The sequence below is a fragment of the Triturus cristatus genome, chromosome 12 (assembly GCF_964204655.1).
Source record: "Triturus cristatus chromosome 12, aTriCri1.1, whole genome shotgun sequence".
Lineage (NCBI taxonomy): Eukaryota > Metazoa > Chordata > Amphibia > Caudata > Salamandridae > Triturus > Triturus cristatus.
In genome coordinates this window covers 22,114,504-22,134,466 of record NC_140595.1, presented here as the reverse complement: position 1 = coordinate 22,134,466, position 19,963 = coordinate 22,114,504, and the positions used below count along the sequence as shown (strand labels likewise).

Below are 19,963 nucleotides of genomic sequence, written 5' to 3'. Positions count from 1 at the left end.
AAATCTGAGGAGAACTGGCTCTGCTGAGAGGGTTCTAGAAGGGTGCTGGTGTCTGATTGGTTGTTACCAAATTCTTGGTTCTTTTTGCATAATGAGGTAGATAGGCTGCTAAGATACAGGCTTTGGGCCTTTTCTTTGGGCCTCCTACTACTACTAGCATTTTGGCACTACTTTTTTATTTACCGGGGACTCCCGCCTCGGCGACGGGGAATGATTCAGGCATGTGAATCTATGAAAGATACCAATACTGGATAACTGTAGTTACAGGTAAGTAACTTGTTTTCTTATCCATATCTATACGACTTGCTGATCAAGCGGTCAACACCACAGGAAACCCAACATCATTATCAGTTGACGAGCAGTCTTCACCGATTAGGGTTGCATACCAATCACAACAAATCAATCTCTATTCCAGTCCAGTCTCTGCATTACCTAAGTGTCACCATCGACACAATACAAGCAAGAGGGTATTCTTCAGAGGAGAGACTGTTATCAGTCTGCCTGAAGTGTCACTCTTGCATGAAAATCTCTCATCCCACAGTCAGAACAGTATCATCTCTCCTCGGCTCAAAGGCTACATGCATTTTTCTGACTCCAAACACCTGTCTTCACATGAGCCCTCTACAAGAATGTCTTGAGGATCTGTGGGATCAATACTCAAGCAATTGAGAGAAGAAGATCACATTATCTCCCAAAGCAAAACAGTCCCTGAAATTATGGAGTTCTCCGACAATCCTACTTCAAGGGGTGCTGTTTCATCAGGATGTTCCCTCTCAGACAATAGTTACAGATGTCTCTGTTAGGTTGGGGAGCGCATTTGGATTCTATCCAAATCCAAGGAACATGGTCTCCGAGGGAAACTACTTATCACATCAATCCTCTTGAGCTATGAGAGGTTCACCTATAGTTGAAGGCTTCTCCCGTCCTTTAAGACGGAATCCCTGTTTGGTCAGACAGACAACACTATCACCATGTACTAGTTGAACAAGGAAGAAGAAACAAGGTCCAGGTCATTGTCTCACAAAGCCCAGAAAATTTGGAATTGGTTGATAGCCAGAGACCTGCAAATCACTACAACTCATCTTCCAGGTGCTCAAAATGTACAGGCAGACTCCCTAAACAGGATTCTACAGGAAAGCCACAAGTGGATCCTTCATGACTATCATGCAAAGCATTTTCATCAAGTGAGGCACTACCCACATAGATTTATTTGCCACAGAAGAAAACAAAAAATACATAGACTTTGTCTCGAGGTACTTCCAACCAGGGTCACTGGGGAATGCCCTACGGATCAACTAGTCCGGCCAATTTCTCTACACTTTTCCTCCGATCCCCCTGATTACATCAGTTCTCATCAAGCTGTCTTACTCGAGGAACAGAATGATCTTGATAGCCCCGAAGTGGCCCTGGCAATGGTGGTACACATACCTTCTCCACATGTCAGAGCGTCCACATGTGAAGCTGCCATGCAGACGAACCTTCTCACGAAGTTCGGAGGCCAGATGGTTTATCCCAACCTCTCCTCTTTGAGTTTGGCAGCATGGCTCCTAAGCTAGTATAATAACAGCATTCACACCTTCCACAAGAATGCATGAACATTCTCAAGGAATCTAAATGACCGTCAATGCATTTGGTTTATTCATTTAAATGAAAGAGACTTTGTATCTGGTGTTCTGACAAGAACTTTGACCCAACGAGCTGTCAAGAAGTGATTCCTTCATCTGGCCAAATCAGACTTACAGTTCTCTTCTATAAAAATTAATTTGGCAGCAATTACTGCCTTCAAAAAATGTCTTTCACAAACCTCTTTTTTCAAAATTCCTATTATCAAGGATATCTTAGAGGGTTGAAAAACATTTTCCATCTCATACGGCATCCATCCCCTCCCTAGAAGGTGAATGTAGTCCTTTCACGCGTCATGCAAGCCCCTTCTGAATCCCTTCATAAATCCTTGTTGCAACATATCTCTTGGAATGATGCTTTCCCCGTAGCCATCACATCAGCACGTAGGATTAGTGAAATGCAGACGTTATATTCTCACGAACCGTACATGGTGTTCCATTCTAGTAAGGGGATCATGAGGATTCATCTAAAATTCCTACCCAAAGTTATTTCGGATTTTCACATTAATTAGACCATTTATTTGCCTACTTTCTTTCAGCACTCTTCTACACTGGTTGACAGGACTCTCCAATCTCTAGATGTCAGGCAAGTCTTAAACTTTTATCTGGACAAAATAAAAGATGTCCACGAATCAGAACAATTATTTGTAAACTACGGGTAGGTCCGTCTGGGTTTAGCCACATCCGAACAGTCTATATCCATATGGATAGTGTCTTGCATTCTGTTATACTAGCATAAGGCAAATAAGGTTCTGTCTGGTAGACCTAAAGCTCATTCCACTGGAAGGAAAGTAGCTACAGCTGCTTTAATGAGAACTATTCCATTTTCTGAGGTCTGTAATGTGGCTATATAAATATCTGTTCACACTTTTATCAAACGTTATTGTTTGAACTCAGATGCTCAAGTAGGACAGGCTTACCTGAGAAATGTATTTGCTTAATCCAGTCTGTCAATCGTCTCTCTTCCCTTTCCACCACAGTTTTGTGGGTATGGGCTTGCTACTCTATTATGAGAGAGAGAAGGAATGGTTTCTTATCAGTAATCCCAGTTCTCTCTCAGGGGAATCTCCATTTAAGTCATAATAACGCTCCCCCCTCCTCGGTGGAAGTAACCAAGAGGATTATTGGACAATTTTCCTACCTAGTACTGCCACTGTCACAGCAAAAAGAATCAAAGCAGCTGCTATCTGCTGAGCATGATGGGATAATGAAGTGTTGCACACTCCAGGGACAGTTGTTATTCATTTAATTTATTAAAACCATCAAACTTCCAAAGACCGACAGATGCAATTCGGCACCCTGGCCTTTTCCAATGTAGTCACGTCATCACAGCATTTAAAAGTAATTTGTGATATTATTGAGTGGAATATTTTGACATGGAAACCAACGATAGAGCCAGTCAAACTAGTTATAAAAAGCATATAAAGCTTGCGGCCATTTTAAACTACCATCGTGGTTCAACCGCAGTTCATTGATGCCTGATTTTATCACAAACTTTGTCATTTAAGAACCAATCTTCATACAATATTGATAAATTAAACCATAAAATGTATCTAAAAGTATCTCAAATGAATTCAATAAAAGTATAAATACACAAATATTCACTTTAAGAATTCACATTTAAGAGATTTAAAATGACAATTTGTGCTTGAGTACATCATGTAATGACCACGTTGTTTTCCAATGTTTGTTTACAATAGGTGCCTGTCATTCCATTTTATGTCGAATGCATTTTCCCAGGAAATTTTTTCTCCTCATTTCCTCCCCTTTCCCCCCAATGATTAATAAATCACATGTGAGATATCTCCTATTTCCATAGGGTCCTGTATGGGCTAGTCTCTCATTCATTCTATACTTAGTCTTCAATCAAGCCCTGCATTGGGCCTAAGTTCCCTGGTAAAACTCCATGTTGTTCAAATACAATCCATGACGCCTGCATCCCACTCTAAAGTGACTATGTTAAAAATTATGTGAAGTATATTTATATTAAAAAGTGCTACAAAGGTGATTAGATCTTAAAAAAGGAGAGAACTTATCCAATATGTGTCCACAGCGCCTCATCACTGTTGAGTCCCCATGGGGCTCTCGTCCTCATCTCTATAGTGTATGAGGACTCCAATTGTCTCAGAGTCCAGACTCTGTGACCTCCTCTCTCATTTCGAGGAACCTGATCCATACAAAAGAAACTCAATAGTTTGCTGTCACTCCAGTCATCATCAAAGGTATTGAGGCAGTGATTTTCAATATCGAAGTTACAAAGACCCAATCACTCAATTATTATTATTATTATTTAAAATCTTATATAGCGCGCAGCTACCCTTGGGCATCCCGGCGCTTCCAGACAAACATCCAATGGTAATGGGGGACAGAATTGACGCATTATACAGGAAACAAAAAGGTTTTAAGACCTTTGCGGAAACGCAGTGTGCAGGGCTCAGCGCGTAGTTTTAGAGGAAGCAAGTTCCACAGCTTTGCCGTATTAAATGAGAATCTTCTCCCGCCCGTGCGGGCCTTTTTAACTCTAGGAACTAGCAAGAGATGTTTCCTCTCTGATCGCAGCGTTCTACTTGCTTTGTATGGAGTCACTAGGTTTTTTAAAATGAGGGGGCCTTTACCTGAGAGGATTTTATGGGCAGTACAAAGTGCCTTAAAAGTCACTCTCTCCCGCACAGGGAGCCAATGCAGCGCCTTCAATGCCGGTTTCGCTGATTGCGTCCTCGGAATGTCCATAAGCAGCCTTGCCGCTGCATTTTGGACCTGTTGAAGGGTCTTGAAGGTCGATTCAGGGGCGCCCAAAAAAATGGCGTTGCTATAATCGAGTCTAGATGTTATAAGACCCTGAATCAACAACTTCCTCGATGTTAACGGAAGGAAAGGGAAGATTTTCCGGGCCGACCTAAGCAAGGCATAGCACACTCCTGCTGTTTTCTTGGCTTGAGTGCGAAATGACAAGTCTGGTTCCAGCCAGACTCCAAGGCTCTTAATCGCTTCTTTGGGGGCCGGGGGATCACCCATACAACCCGGCCAGCTGAGCGAAGGGAAAAGGGTAGTTTTACTCCCCAGCAGCAGTATTTCCGTCTTTGAGCCGTTTAACTTGAGGGAGGATTCTCCCATCCAAGTATGAACATCCACCAGGCAGGAGTTCAAGGTGTCCGGATTGTCGGCCAGATGGGATAGGGAAACCACTAGCTGCGTATCGTCAGCATAGCTGACGATTTTGATGTCATATGGGGATACTACGTCCTCCAGGGGGGCCATATAAACATTAAATAATGTAGGGCTCAACGAAGAGCCCTGTGGCACTCCACACTGGAGGGGAATTGATTTGGATCTCTCAGAGCCATCCCAAACCTGGTAAGTTCGATCCAAGAGAAAAGATCTCAGCCACTGCAGGGCCACCCCAGACACCCCTACCTCAGCCAGCCGTCGAATCAACAACTGATGGCTCACGGTGTCAAACGCCGCGCTGAGGTCCAGGAGGATCACTGCCACTGATCCTCCTGAGTCCAGAATACGTCTGGCTTCATCCACGACCGCCAAGAGGGCCGTGTCGGTGCCCTGACCTGGGCGGAATCCAGTTTGTGATGGCCGAAGGAGTCCATTCGACTCCAAAAAGGCTGACAGCTGCTTGTTGACCAACCGTTCAGCAATTTTGCCGAGGCCCGGCAGCAACGAGATGGGCCTAAAGTTCGACAGGACGGTGGGGTTTGGCGACATCGCTCACTGATACTGGGCCGAAGGTGTCGAGATCGAGAGCGGTCTCTCTGGCCTGAGTTCCCACGATCTGCTTGCCATTGTCCTGAAATAGCCTGGGCTGGGGCAGGGAGTTTAAGATCTTCTCGATTTTTGTGTGGAAGAACTCCGCTAGTTCCGTGCTTTTTTGTTTGTCATGCGTAACAGCCGGCTCCGGAACTTTAAGCAGTTCTTTAAGCACTTTGAAACTCTCCCTGGAAGAACTAGAGGCAGATTTGATGCGGTCTTCAAAGAATAGGGCTTTCGCAAGTCGCAGAGCGGACTTATAGCCCCTCATTGCAGCACGATATTCTTCTCTCCTAGAAACTTCCCAGTTCTTCCTCCATAACCTCTCCATCCTTTTACATCCCTTCCTGAGGGTGCGAAGTTCTACAGAGTACCACGGAGCCGAGCCAACTCGTTTCTCCCTCTTTTGAACTCTCTTTTTGGGAATCAGAGCGTCCAAGGAAGCGGATAACCAGTTGTTAATGTTGGCATCGACCTTAACTGGGTCTGACTCAGAAAGAGGGGGCGTGTCTTCCAGTTTAGAGGTCCAGTTATCAACCGATAATCTGGACCAGGCTCTATCCACTAGGAAGGCCTGTATGGTACTTGTAGGTGGTGGGTCAATTTGCCAGAGAGCTGAAACCAAAAAATGGTCTGACCATGGAAGGGGAAGGGCAGGCTTAGCTGTAAAGCGGGGAATGTTCGAAAACATCGGGTCGAGTAGGTGTCCCTTTTCGTGAGTGGGCCCGGAGTTAATTAGGTCCAACTCACACTCTTTTAAAATGCTCTGGAGGTCCAGAGCCGTTTGGTCAGTGGGCTCGTTGAAGTGAAGATTGAGATCACCCAACACCGTAAAATTAGCCGTAGACGCGGCCAGGATCGTCACTGATTCAACAAGGGAACTCACAAAATTACCCAATGCGCCCGGGGGTCGATAGATCAACAAACCTGATATAGACACTGTCGGGGATATCCTGAGAGCGAAGTGGCAGCTCTCACAGTCCGAGAGTTGGCCATTCTGTGCCCTGCAGACAAACAGGCTCCTGTATACAATGGCAAGGCCGCCCCCTCGCCCCTCAGGTCTATCCACCTGACAGATAAGGTAGCCCGGCGGAAGGGCCTCCACAATGTCCGCATCGGAACTAGGAGTTAACCAAGTTTCCGTTAGAAACAAAAAATCTAGAGCAGAGTCTTGGATGAGTAGATTGACTTCTGTCGCATGACGTGGGAGGGATCTGCAATCAAGCAGACCTATAGCCAGGTCATTCTTGCCTTTAATAGCACAAAGATTCCTCCTTACCCCCCCAACTAAAGGGGGAGATGGGCATTGCATAGAAGGATCATCGCTATCAGATAACTCAATGGCCTGCTTATTTATCACCATCCTGGGCCAAAAGCATTGTTTGTAGAAAAAATCAGCTAAGTATTGGAAACACTTCTTCTGAAAACTGATTTCACGGCCATTGGGGACTTTAAATTCCATTTGGAAAATCGGTCCGACACTGAAACAGAACACCTTTAAGACACGCTGTCAGGCTTTGGTCTAGCCCAGATAGTGGAGGGGCCCACTCATGTTGCGAGCCATCAGCTGGATGGCATTTTTACTAATGACCCCAACATTAAAATTATCCATACTCTGCCATTAATCTGGACAGATCATTATTCTGTAATGTGAAATCTAAAATTACATAATCACTCTCTCCCTAGGGTTCTGAAACAACACCAGACATGGCACAAAATCCAAATCTCTAACCTTGACTCTCGACTATCTCAGTCACCTATCATCAAGGAGATAACTGGTTCGGTTCAGTCCTTAACGATGTTGCTCTTGTCAGAGGTTCGAAAATGAATAATAGAAAGATGTCTCAGCCCTGGTTTGATGACTCTCTTAGAATAATCAAACAAGGATGCCGAAGACAAGAGTGCAAATGGCGATCTGAATATGATAGAGAGCAGAGAAAAGTACAAATCCTGTCTAGGTAGTTACAAAAAATCAATCTTGGATGCTAAATCTAAATATTACACATTACAAATAAATACAGCTACCAATGTTTCCAAAACTCTTTTTCAAACTATAAAAAAACTGACTACCCCTGTGGGATCGGACACGGCAATCCATAATCAAGATTTTTGCAGCTCCCTAGTCCGTACCTTCTAGGAAAAGGTTTTGAATATCTTTAACAATTTTACCAACAGTTGCTTTTTAAATCTATCCACAAATTCAAGCCCTAAGTCAGCTAGGTTTAGACATTTTATTACTCCCTCAGTGGCACAGATCGTTGAACTTATTCCAAAGATTAAAGCAGGATCTCCCGAAGACCCCTTAAGATTGGTCACCTGGTCCCAGAAGTCATAGTACGTCATCTTTCCATTATCTGTTCCACCATTTTCAACACTGGCATTTTTTCAACCATCTGGAAAGCAGTGTCCGTGCTTCCTCTCATAAAGAAATCTACTCTTAACACTTTAGGTCCCAACAATTACCGATGCATAGCAAGACTTCCCTATCCAGCTAAACTAGCATAAAAATGATGAATTTCCAACTCTCCTCTTTTATTGAGGCTAATCATCTTTTAGATGATACGCAGTTCGGTTTCAGAGAAAATCACAGCACCAAAACTGCCCTGCTCACAGCAACAGAGGAAATTAGATCATCCCTTGACAGTGGGGGTAATGCAGTCTTGATTCTGCTGGATCTCTCAGCGGCTTTCGATAAGGTCAACCATGAGATACTGGTTAACCGTTTGCTGGATTCAGGGGTTCGTGACTCAGCACTGGTGTTACTTAAACCCTTTCTTTCAGGGCGCCGACAAGTGGTATCACTTGGTGCTTTTAACTCAGAGCCATACTGCTTGCCTTGTGGGGGTTCCTCAGGGGTCCTCACTGACCCCCACCTTGTGTAATCTTTATGTTACACCGCTTGCTGCTCTGATGAAATCCTTTGGCCTGTCCTCTGCGTCTTACGACGATGACACACAAATAGGCTCACTGGAAAAAAGTGAAAGTAATTCCGGCATGACGGTTAACAACTTTATGAGTGCAGTGAGTAGATGGATGGCCAACAATTACCTGAAGCTTAATTCTTCAAGAACAGAGGTTATTCAGTTTGGCAATAGTCCGTCCAGCTGGTATCCTAGCTGGTGGCCCTCTGACTTGGGTACGACACCTACGCCAAAATCCAAAGTAAAAAACCTGGGGTTTCTATTGGATAGGGAGCTTCAATACAAAGAACAAGTCAACTTGATTACTTTCTCCTCCTTTTACTGGCTTAGAATTGTAAAACAAATTGAAAACTTTCTTCCAGCTGATCTGTTGAAAGCGGTGGTTATCGCCTTAGTTCTATCACAACTGGATTATTGTAACAGTCTTTATATCCGCCTTCCAAAAGGTCCACTTAAGAAACTGAAGACCATTCAAAATGAGGCTGCACGATTTCTTCAAAAAATTCTTACATTTCATTCAGTCAGGGCTTTCATTAAACAATTGCATTGGCTCCCGGTTTGTCACCGCATTACCTTTAAGGCTCTGTGTTTAGCCTATAAAACACTCTATGGAAAAGCCCCAGCCTACTTAAAGAAAAAATGTGTGCGGTACATTCCAGGTAGAACTTTGCGTTCATGTTCAGCTAGTCTTTTGAGGGTTGCTTCCTTCAAACGCGCCACATGGGGGGGGGAGACTTTTTTCAGAATTACGGCTCTTCACTAGAACCGTTTGCCAATCGAACTGAAAACAGCGCCTTCGCTCTCAGATTTTAGGAAGAATCTCAAAACCTACTTATTTAATCAATGATCCTCGACTATACTACTTAGTTCTCGTTTGCTCCTCTTTGCTCTGTATAGCGCCAAGACGCCTCCGGGTATTCGTGCTCTTTATAAGTTGCATCATTCATTCATTTACTGTTATGATCTGTGGAGAAATGCCTGGCTCCTGGATATGTGGTGTCCTTGTTTATTATAGTCTGCACCTTTTGTTAAGAATTTAAGTTCCTATGTTAAGGATACTATGGAGTTTCTGAGAATCATCCATGGTATAGTGCTAGAGGACAGCTTCTTACTGATTACCCGTGACATTATTAGCCTGAACACATGCATTTCACACCAACAGGGGCTCAATGCAGTAGAATTTTTCTTGAGAGGGAAGCCTTTTGAATATCAGGAACATAGCATGATGATATTGTAAATGATATCCTCTGCCTAAATAATACCATCTTCTCATTTACTTGTCAACTATACTGGCAGTGGTGGGTGATCGCGAAGCACCCGACATGAATGTAACTTTGCACCATTACAAATTGATTGGAAATTATACAAGCTGGACAATGAGTTGTTGACTAGTAGCAACTTGCTGCCCTGATAAAGTCCCCATATAGGGACGAAACACGTTGACTGGGTCGGTATTAAAAGAGAGAAAATTGGCTTGTGAATAAAGAATATATGAAAGACTGATTCTTTGTATCAAGAACACAAATTTGATTACATGTTGATCAGGTGAGCTCTCCACTTAAATATTGTGGACACTTATGAACTGAGATAATACCTTGTCCTCCCACAAAGTATTTTTTTAGTTGGTTTTAAGGTTTGTGGGCAGTCAAAATTCTGGGAGTGGGCATGGACAACATAAACTTTGGAACATTGACTTGTACATTCCCAGGAAACACTACTGACCACCAAATGGATCAAATAGTTCAGGAACCAGGATATCCAACAGCTGCCAACAGGACACAGCACCAACGTCAAGGGTGAAGTGAAATATATGAAATATAAATGTTTCCACAAGGATCTATAGGTTGCAGGTGCCAGGAGTGCGGGTGGCACAAGCTCACCACTAAAGTCATCAAAGCATCTCTGCAGGTCCGTGACACGAGCAATCATTATAAGCCACTATCGGGGGTTGCCCGACTTGGCTGCCAGGATCCCATGGAAAGTAGGTCCTCTTGAATCTTCGGTCAGATGGCTTTCTTAGGTCTTCCTCGATGTCGGGTCATCTTTCCTCCTCGCTGGGCAGTGCGAATCCCTTCAATCTGCTCGTTCACATCAGTAAGAATTTAGAAACCAAAGACTTCTCTGTAGATTACAAGGAGGACAGCAACCAATAAGGGTTCTACTCCTTGTAAAAACCTCCCCCAACAATTGTGTGATTGTTTTACCCTCCCTCCACCCTTCAAAAAAAAGGGGGGAAACAGCTTCTCAGTCTGCTGCCAATATCCTGGAGTGTTTTCATACTCCATAATGGTTGTGCAAAGGCTGCTAATATTAGCTGGAAACCCAACTTTTGAACCACTATGTGATATTGTCTCTTCACTGGGTGAATGTGTGAGGGGAGCAGTGTGACACATGGTGGTACTGTATGTGTTGCTAGAACTGCCATACCATTCTGGCCAAGCGTGGAGGGAGATCACTGTATGCAGGAGCCCTAACTTGTCCCATATCTGCTCTGTAGGGTGTCCCCACTAAGTCCAGATCCCCCTCCCTTTGAGAATGGGGTGGCGGTCCAAGGAGCAATATGTGTGCTTACGTGCCCGCAGCAAACCTGATCATAAGGCAAGCCCCTTCAGCCCCTCCGACCCTTAAGGGCTCCACAATCCAAAGAACCTGCTTGTTTTTGAGAAGTCCCGCTACTCTCCAAATTAAACGTGTTACGTCCCTCTTGAAAAGTGCCGGTACTCTCCCTCTCAAAATAAAAAGGTGCCGGTACTCCGTACCGGGCCATTTAAAGCACTGTGAGATGATGGAACCTGAGAGGCCCCGCTTCACTTTCTACAGGGGGTCTCCGTTGTTTTACGTTACACCACTAGTAGCACACTAGGAAGTAAAGATGTACCTCATTGGGGAAAAGCATAGATAACAAATATGTACAGTTTCACACGAAAACCGCGACCTCGTCCCCTCACAGACTAGGAAGGTTAAATGGAGGCTGTAGCCCGACAACGTGATATTGTAGGTATCTGCAACTACATTGCAAGGTATGTCAGTGGGGCTCACCGGCACTTATTTTTGGGGGCTGGCCCCTTGTTTGTCCACATCAGACATTGACCGAAAGCAGCCAGGTGAAAAACACAAACGTTGTAAAGAAGGAGGTTGAGAATGACGGATAAACAGCGACAAAGAAAGAAAGCAGGGGTGAAAAGGAGCCTGAATAATGGAGATAAAAGGGCGGGGAGAGCCTGGTGTTGGATTAGAGACATGGGCAGAACAGAAGTAAGACAAAGTAACCTTCCAGTTCAGCACTCCAACATCCAGTGTCACCGACCCTGAGCTTTCGAGCAAAGCTTTGGGCCCCAGAAACTGCTTCTTTTTTTAACAGAAGCACCGGTTGTGTGCCTCGAAATCCGGGGGTTGTGCGGTGCTCCAGGTGCTCTGAAGGGGAATTCTTTTGCCAAACCTACTTGGGTGGAAATTGAAACCATCTGGCGATAATGAGCTCGGCGCCCGGTGTGGTTTTACGGTGTGTGAGGTGCCCTCTGTCAGGCAGCTTGTGGAAGACATTCGAAAACCTCTTTACAGCCATCGGACTCCGAACTGTACCCCAAATGAATGAACTCTCCCCTTGTGCTGCGGCTTGGCGAGTGCCTCAGGCAGCGCGACCTCTGGCCTCAAGCGACTATGAAAAGACATGGCACTGGTGTCCGCGCGACAGGAACAGGGCGAGCCCGCGCGCAGACGCATGTTTCCGCAGGCACAGGAAGCTTCTCCAGGCGGAAAGGGAGGCGCGCAGGCCTCCGGGAAGTCCTGGGAGGGCAGAGCAGGCATGCCTCTAGCTGGTCCTGGGAGGGCAGTGCAGGCGGGCTTCCAGGAGAGCACTGGTACAGTCACTTTATGACATCTGCGCGCTGCAGCGACGCTCTGCCTGGATCTTGGACTCTGGAGCTGTAGCAGTGACTATCTGGTCGTAGACTCTGCGAGAGGAAAGAGAAGTGCTCAGGCCTCCAGGGGGCCCTGGGAGCAGAGGGCAGGCGTGCTTCAAGCACTGCGTGTCTTCCCTGATGCACAAGCAGCCTGGTTGATGCACCGCCCCTCTGCTTGGACCCTTGGTTATCTAGCTGTATCAGTGGCTGTCTGCAGACGTCCAGGAAGGCCCCGGAGGGCAGACCAGACATCCTTCAACAGGTCTTGAGAGGGCAGAGCAGGTGGGCTTCTGGCAGTGAGTGCATTCATTGATGGGCATGTGGCCTGTGTGATGCACGGAGGCTGTGCTTGGACCATAGACTAGCTGCAGCAGTGTGCATCTGGTGGTTGGAACACATAATACTCCAGCTTTAGCAGTGACCTGACCGTCTGGTCATACCGGTGATGTACTAGATGCAGCGGTGACACAGTAGCAGTTACTGTCTACTTCTAGCAGTTACTGTCTGGTTGCAATAGTAATACTTTATTTGTTCAGCTGTAGCAATGGTTTTCTACTGTAGCAGTGAGTCTCTAATTGTAGCGGCCACTGCCTTCTTATAGAATTGATTGTCTGGAGGTGTCAGTGCCTGTCTGGTTATACAGTAAGGCTATATGAGTAGCAGAGTAGAGGTAAGAGTCACTCTCAGAGTAGTAGGGGTGACTGTTTAGTTGTAGCAGTTACTTTCTAGATGTAGAATTCAGTGCCTCCTTATAGCAGTGACAATGTAACTGTGCTATGGGTAGTGTGTACCAGTCACAGTTCATCTGTAGCAGTGGTGGTCTAATTACTGCAGTGACAGTCTAACTGTAGCAGTGACAGTCTAGCAGTAGCCTTGGCGGTCTAGCTATAGCAGTGACAGTCTAGCTGTAGCAGTCTAGCTGTAGCAGTAATGGTCTCGCTGTAGCAGTGACAGCATAGTTGCAGCAGCGACACTCTACAGCAGAGACGGTGTGCAGTAGGAACAGTGTAGTTGAGCAGTGGCGGTCCAGTTTCTCCCAGTGTATGTCACTGTAGAAGACTGCAGACTCTGGGCCACCCTGAGCCGGAGGCGGTGGGTCCAAGATTGTCACATCTTTACACCATTACAGAGAGCAGCAGCGCTCCACAGATACAATGGACAGCGCTGAACTGGGTCAGGTAAGGACAGCTTGTTCTTTTCGCGGATGTGCAAACTATACAACAATATTAAGGATTCCTCGCACTCCGACATTTAAGTGTTAAACATATTTCAGTTTTTTACAGAGCCCTCAAAGTCAGTCCAAGCACTGTCCAAGTGTTTGGCTTAATACTAAGGAAATAAGCGGTGCAGGGTTTTGAACCCATGACTGTAGTGGGAAATAGAATGTGCACACTGTATTTCATTATATCCTTATGTAGTACATTACTAATACTGACATGGCCTTTGTACACTGAGCAGTCCTGTCCAGCCTGGCTGGTTGGGAGAGCATAGGTTATGATGTGACTTGAAAAGGATGACAGCGTGTTGTGCAAGAAGGCTGACTGAGTGCTCCATCCGTCGCTACACATGAGCATGCCATTGGTGCAGGTGTGTGGGAGCTGGCTGTGCTGGAGTTTGCTGATAGGTACCATCTCATGATGACAGGACTCTAGGTCGGAACAGTGGTGTCAGCGTTGATGAAACATCAGCAGTACCCTGCAGCACAAGGTCTTGGGTGGGAGCAGTGATGTGGGGCACAGGGGAACAGCCAGGTCTTCATTGCTCTTTGGAGCTGCAGGTGTTCCATCTTGATTGGTGTGCACAGAGCTTGTGTGGCAGAAACATTGCCCAGCTCCCTGAATGACTCAAAGTGTGATGCACCGGGCCTTGCGGGGATGTAACAGGTTCACGGGCAGGCAGTGAACTGTTGGGAGAGCCCGGATAATGTGATCACAGTTTTAGAGATGTAGTAGTGGTCTAGCAGCAGCAGTCTGGACACTCTGACGCCTGCTTAATCTAGAAAGTAGAGCCCCAAGGTATGGCCAAGTTGCGTAGTCTACATGGAAGATGGTGTTCCATGGTCCCCCCTCACACTCACCGGTCGCACTGTAGAGTTAGGGTACTCATTCCACTCACTGGTGTACTGCTCCCTCAGCACCAGGCATTTTCAAAGTGACCATGGTTAAGAGGATAGAAATTGTCACTGTCCTTAACTGGAAAGGGACTTTGTATAGCAATGTGAGGCGGGAGCAGGATCTGACAATACAAAGAGGGAAAGAGGACAAGACATGAAAAGAGAAAGAGACGATGAATAGACCTGAATACAAAGAGGGAAAGAGGACAAGACATGAAAAGAGAAAGAGACGATGATAAGACCTGAATACAAAGAGGGAAAGAGGACAAGACATGAAAAGAGAAAGAGAAGATAAGACATGAATACAAAGAGGGAAAGAGGACAAGACATGAAAAGAGAAAGAGACGATGATAAGACCTGAATAAAAAGAGGGAAAGAGGACAAGACATGAAAAGAGAAAGAGAAGATGATAAGACCTGAATACAAAGAGGGAAAGAGGACAAGACATGAAAAGAGAAAGAGAGGATAAGACCTGAATACAAAGAGGGAAAGAGGACAAGACATGAAAAGAGAAAGAGAAGATGATAAGACCTGAATACAAAGAGGGAAAGAGGACAAGACATGAAAAGAGAAAGAGACGATGATAAGACCTGAATACAAAGAGGGAAAGAGGACAAGTCATGAAAAGAGAAAGAGAAGATGATAAGACCTGAATACAAAGAGGGAAAGAGGACAAGACATGAAAAGAGAAAGAGAGGATAAGACCTGAATACAAAGAGGAAAAGAGGACAAGACATGAAAAGAAAAAGAGAAGATAAGACCTGAATACAAAGAGGGAAACAGGACAAGACATGAACAGAGAAAGAGAAGATGATAAGACCTGAATACAAAGAGGGAAAGAGGAGAAGACATGAAAAGAGAAAATGAAGATAAGACCTGAATACAATGAGGGAAAGAGGAAAAGACATGGAAAGAGAAGATAAGACCTGAATACAATGAGGGAAAGAGGAAAAGACATTGAAAGAGAAAGAGAAGAAGATAAGACTTGAATACAAAGAGGGAAAGAGGACAAGACATGAAAAGAGAAAGAGAAGATGATGAGACTTGAATATAAAGTGGGAAAGAGGACAAAACATGAAAAGAGAAAGAGAAGATAAGACCTGAATACAATGAGGGAAAGAGGAAAAGACATGGAAAGAGAAGATAAGACCTGAATACAAAGAGGGGAAGAGGACAAGACATGAAAAGAGAAGATGATAAGACCTGAATACAAAGAGGGAAAGAGGACAAGGCATGAAAAGAGAAAAAGAAAATGATAAGACCTGAATAGAAAAAGAAGACAAAACCTGGAAATAAAAAGAGATAGAGAGAGAAGAAGAGGACAAGACCTGAAAATTAAAAAGAGAAGAGGACAAGTCCTCAATATAAAAAGAGAAAGTGAGGATGAGGACAAGACCTGAAAATACAGAGAGGTCAATACCTAAAAGTACAAAGGGAAAGATAAGAGCTTCGGAGCGAGACGATTTCTTTTTTTGTTCTGTTTAATTGTGCTAGAGTTTTAACATCTATGTGAGGCGCACTCTTGATGTGTAAAGGAAGGTGCCCTGCCCTTCCCCAGCCCCGCACGCCTGGACCCTATTGTCACATTTGCTGAGGGGGCCAAGGACGCTGGAATGAGCGCCCCCTCCAATGGATACTCTGGCCAGGACCCTGAACACTCGTGCCTGGCATCTCCTGGCAGCTGCTAGAAGCCTTCTGGTGGTCTATGGTAGCGCAGCGTGATTCTGGACGCCTATCTCTCTGGAAATCTGGCTTAGCACTCTCCTTTCCACCCTACAGTAGCTGCAGCCGGGGTGGGGGGGGGTCCATAGTGGAGAACCTCTGAAAGGTTTTGTATAATGCTCATAACAAGAGTCGTTTTCAAAGGATAGTCGGGTAAGTGCAAAGACCGAGCCATTGAAGAGGCAGAGCGCCCGATATAGGTTCGCTGTCTGTTTCTAACCCAAATGACAAATGGTCCCATTTATGAAACGCAATACGGCGAACAGCCTCCAGGCGTTAGGCCGTACTTTCTAGAAGAGGCACAGTACACCTAGGGCCAGATGCATCAAAGGGTTTTGCCCATTCTGTGTCTATGGGAAAATGTGTTAATGCATATGGCCCCTAGTGACTTTGCAGGCAGTCAAAACTTGCAGACCCAACGCCACCGACATATTCTGTGTCTTATATTTCTTGATATACATATTTTAGCAAAATGTCGTGCTATCAGAGACCTACGACTGTCTTCAGCCAGACCTCGCAGTTCCATATTTCATACTTTAAAAGGCGAGAGTCACAGACAGCAGCAAGGGGGGTGGGGGGCGCTGTAATATCACTCCTCCCGTTCTGAGCCTTTCGCTGGCTGGGGGAAGACTCCGGGAATCGGCTTTTGGCCCTTCCTGGCTGGACTCCTTGGTTGGCAAAGGGCCTGCGTAATATTGTCCAGGCAAAACAGGATGCAGCTCCGGGGCCTGTGATTTCCGTTTCAAATGATGTGTGTGCCCGCCTGTTCCCCTTGTTTTGTGCCAAGCTGAAGTGGGCAGCAGCTCTTAGCCCCCCCCCCCCCCCCCCCACCCCATGATCTTCAGCAGGCTTTCTGCAGACAGGGCAGAGGGCACCCCTAAAAGTGTAAAGGTAAGACTGGGCATGGGTGGGGCTCAGTTCCTCGGCTTAGTCACGTTACCCGGACTACAGGCAGGAGAGCTGCTCTGTGCCATCGCCCCTAATACAGGCAAGGAGAGTGGGCATCTGCCCCTAGTTGGGTCAGAAAAGGCAGCTCTAAATGTTGTTCAGCTGGCACCTCACATCCCTGGGCATCGGTGCTACTACTCCTGGTCCTGCTTCACCTATGATAGCCACGCCGCTGTGCATTTGGGAAGCAGGACTGTCCTAAGATGTGAATAAAGTAATATTTTTGGCGAACACGTTGCAGAGTGGAGGTTGGAGGCAGTGGCCTAACAGAGGGGAGTGGGGGTGTTTATATTAAGGCCCATGCTAACCTTTCTACAACACTGGCTACTTGGCCCTTGTAGTCGAACCCTAATACGTGTCCCTTCCTCTCGACGTCCCTTCCAAGAACCAGCTGATCACATGGCACCTCATTGTTCTCGAGGCATCGTCCGACATGCTTCCAGTCCCATGCCGTATCTTCGCTCCCTTCTCTGTGCATGATGTCCCTCATCCCTTATTCCATGCTCCCTTCTCTACTCGCTATTCCCCTCGCTCCCTGTCATATGCCACTTACCCTCCAGTTGCATGTTGTTCACACTCAGTCATATGCTCCTGTCTCTATGTATCGAGTCCCTCACTCTCTGTTCCATGCTCCCTTCTCTATGTATCAAGTACCTCACTCTCTGTACCATGCACCAAACTCTATGCAGCAAGTCCTTCACTCTCTGTACCATGCACCAAACTCTATGCAGCAAGTCCTTCACTCCCTGTACCATGCACCAAACTCTATGCAGCAAGTCCTTCACTCCCTGTACCATGCACCAAACTCTATGCAGCAAGTCCTTCACTCCCTGTACCATGCACCAAACTCTATGCAGCAAGTCCTTCACTCCCTGTACCATGCACCAAACTCTATGCAGCAAGTCCTTCACTCTCTGTTACATGCACCAAACTCTATGCATCAAGTTGCTCACTTTCCTCTGTTACATGCTCCTGTGCATCAAGTCCCTCACTTCCTGTCCCGTGCTCCCTTCTCTATGCATCAAGTACCTCCTTTCCTGTCCCATGCTCCTATCTCTATGTATCAAGCCCCTCACTTTCTATTCCATGCTCATGTCTCTGTCCATCAAGACCCTCACTCTCTGTTCCATTCTCACTTCTCTATCGGTCAATTCTCTCTCTCTCTCTGTTCCATGCCCCAGTCTCTATACATCAAGTCCCTCACTCTCTGTTCCATGCTCACGTCTCTATCTATCAAGTCCCTCACTCTGTGTTCTTTGCTCCAGTCTCTATGCATCAAATCCCTCAACCTCTGTTCCATGCTCACGTCTCTATGTATTAAGTCCCTCACTCTTTGTTCCATGCTCCTGCCTCTTTGCATCAAGTCCCTCACTCTCTGTTCCATGATCATGTCTCTATTCATCAAATCCCTCTCTTTTCTCCATGCTCACTTTTCTATGCATCATTTCCCTCCCTCTCTGTCCATGCACACCTCTCTATGAATCAAACCCCTCCCTCCCTGTTCCATGCTCCCGTTATATGCATCAAGCCCTTCACTCTCTGTTCAATGCTCACTTTTCTTCCATGCGCACTTCTCTATGCATCATGTCTCTCTATCTGTGTTCCATGCTACAGTGTCTATGCATCAAGTCCCTCACTATCTGTTCTATGCTCGAGTCTCTATGCATCAAATCCCTCACTCTCTGTTCCATGCTCCCGTCTGTATGCATCAAGTCCCTCACTCTTTGTTCCATGCTTCTGTCTCTTTGTATCAATTCCCTCACTCACTGTTCTGTGCTCACGGCTTAATGCATCAAGTCCCTCACTCTCTGCTTCATGCTCATGTCTCTATGTATCAGGTCCCTCACTCTCTGCTGCATGCTCGCGTCTCTATGCATCAAATCCCTCAGTCTCGGTTCCAGGCTCCCTTGTCTATGCATCAAACCCCTCCCTCCCTGTTCCATGCTCCCGTCATATGCATCAAGTCCGTCACTCTCTGTTCCATGCTACTGTCCCGATGCATTAAGTCCCTCAGTCTTTGATCCATGCCTCTGTCTCTATTTATCAAGTCCCTTGATCCCCGTTCTGTGCTCCTGTCCCTATGAAGCCCACTTCTATGTTTCGAGCTGCCTTCTCTGTATACCATGTTCCTTACCCTCTGTTCCATGATCTCTTCTCTATGCACTGTGTTTATCTCACTCCCTGTTTCTTGGTCCATTCTTTAGGCGCCATGTCCCTCATGCCATGTTCCTTTCTCTATATACAATGTTTCCCTCTCCCATGCTCCCTTTTATAAGCAGTGTCTCCCTCCCTTCCCGTCCCATGGTCCCTTCTCCATGCCATGTCCCTCACTCCTTTCACCCAGTCTGTCTCTCCCTGCTCCCTTCTCAATGCATCAGATCCCTCACTCCCTGTCCCATGCACCATGTCCATCATTCCCTTCTTCATGCACCTCACCCTCATGCAGTATGCCCATCACTCTGTCCTATATTCTCTGTACAGACAGTGCTCATCGTCCGCAGTGGCGCCTCTATTCGAGGAGTGGCCCTGGGGATGCGTGTACTCCATGAGTGTCCGCATTGATGCCTATATTCTATCAGAGATTGCGGCAACGCCTGTATTCGACGAGTAACCTCAGTGATACTTGTATTCCATGACTGACCACGGTGATGCATATATTCAGTGAATAACCATGATGATGTCTGCAGTCCATGAGTGACTATGCTGATGCCCATATTCCCTGACCGACCGTGGTGATGCCCGTTTTGCCCGGAGCAACCTCATTGGTGCCCATATTCCATGAGTGATTCCGGTGGTAGCAATATTCCATGAGTGTCTCTGGTGATACCTGTATTTCTTTAGTAATCCAGATGACGCCTTATTCCATGAGTGACCTCAGTGGCGCCTGTGCTCCACGCGTGATTTTGGAGATGCTTGTATTCCATGAGTGAGCATGGTGGCGTGTGGATTCCATGAGTGACCATGGTGGCACCTTTG

At 46.1% G+C, this 19,963-nt stretch overlaps 1 protein-coding gene across 5 annotated transcripts in view; it reads left to right on the top strand.

The window, feature by feature from the left end:
- The window catches only part of USHBP1 (USH1 protein network component harmonin binding protein 1), a 291,429-nt gene that overhangs the window by 150,316 nt on the left and 121,150 nt on the right, over positions 1-19,963 (top strand). For 3 of the 5 annotated variants that reach the window (XR_014972163.1, XM_085638301.1, XM_085638299.1), the window contains exon 1: positions 12,517-13,382. The exons of 1 other annotated variant lie outside the window; for it this stretch is intronic. Coding sequence is in view for 2 of the 4 variants with exons in the window: in XM_085638301.1 (XP_085494427.1) it covers positions 13,359-13,382 (24 nt within the window). In the remaining 2 variants the exon portion in view is untranslated. Of the gene's footprint in view, positions 1-12,109; positions 12,487-12,516; positions 13,383-19,963 lie in introns of those variants that run through there. One more of the 5 variants, XM_085638302.1, reaches the window with a different exon arrangement.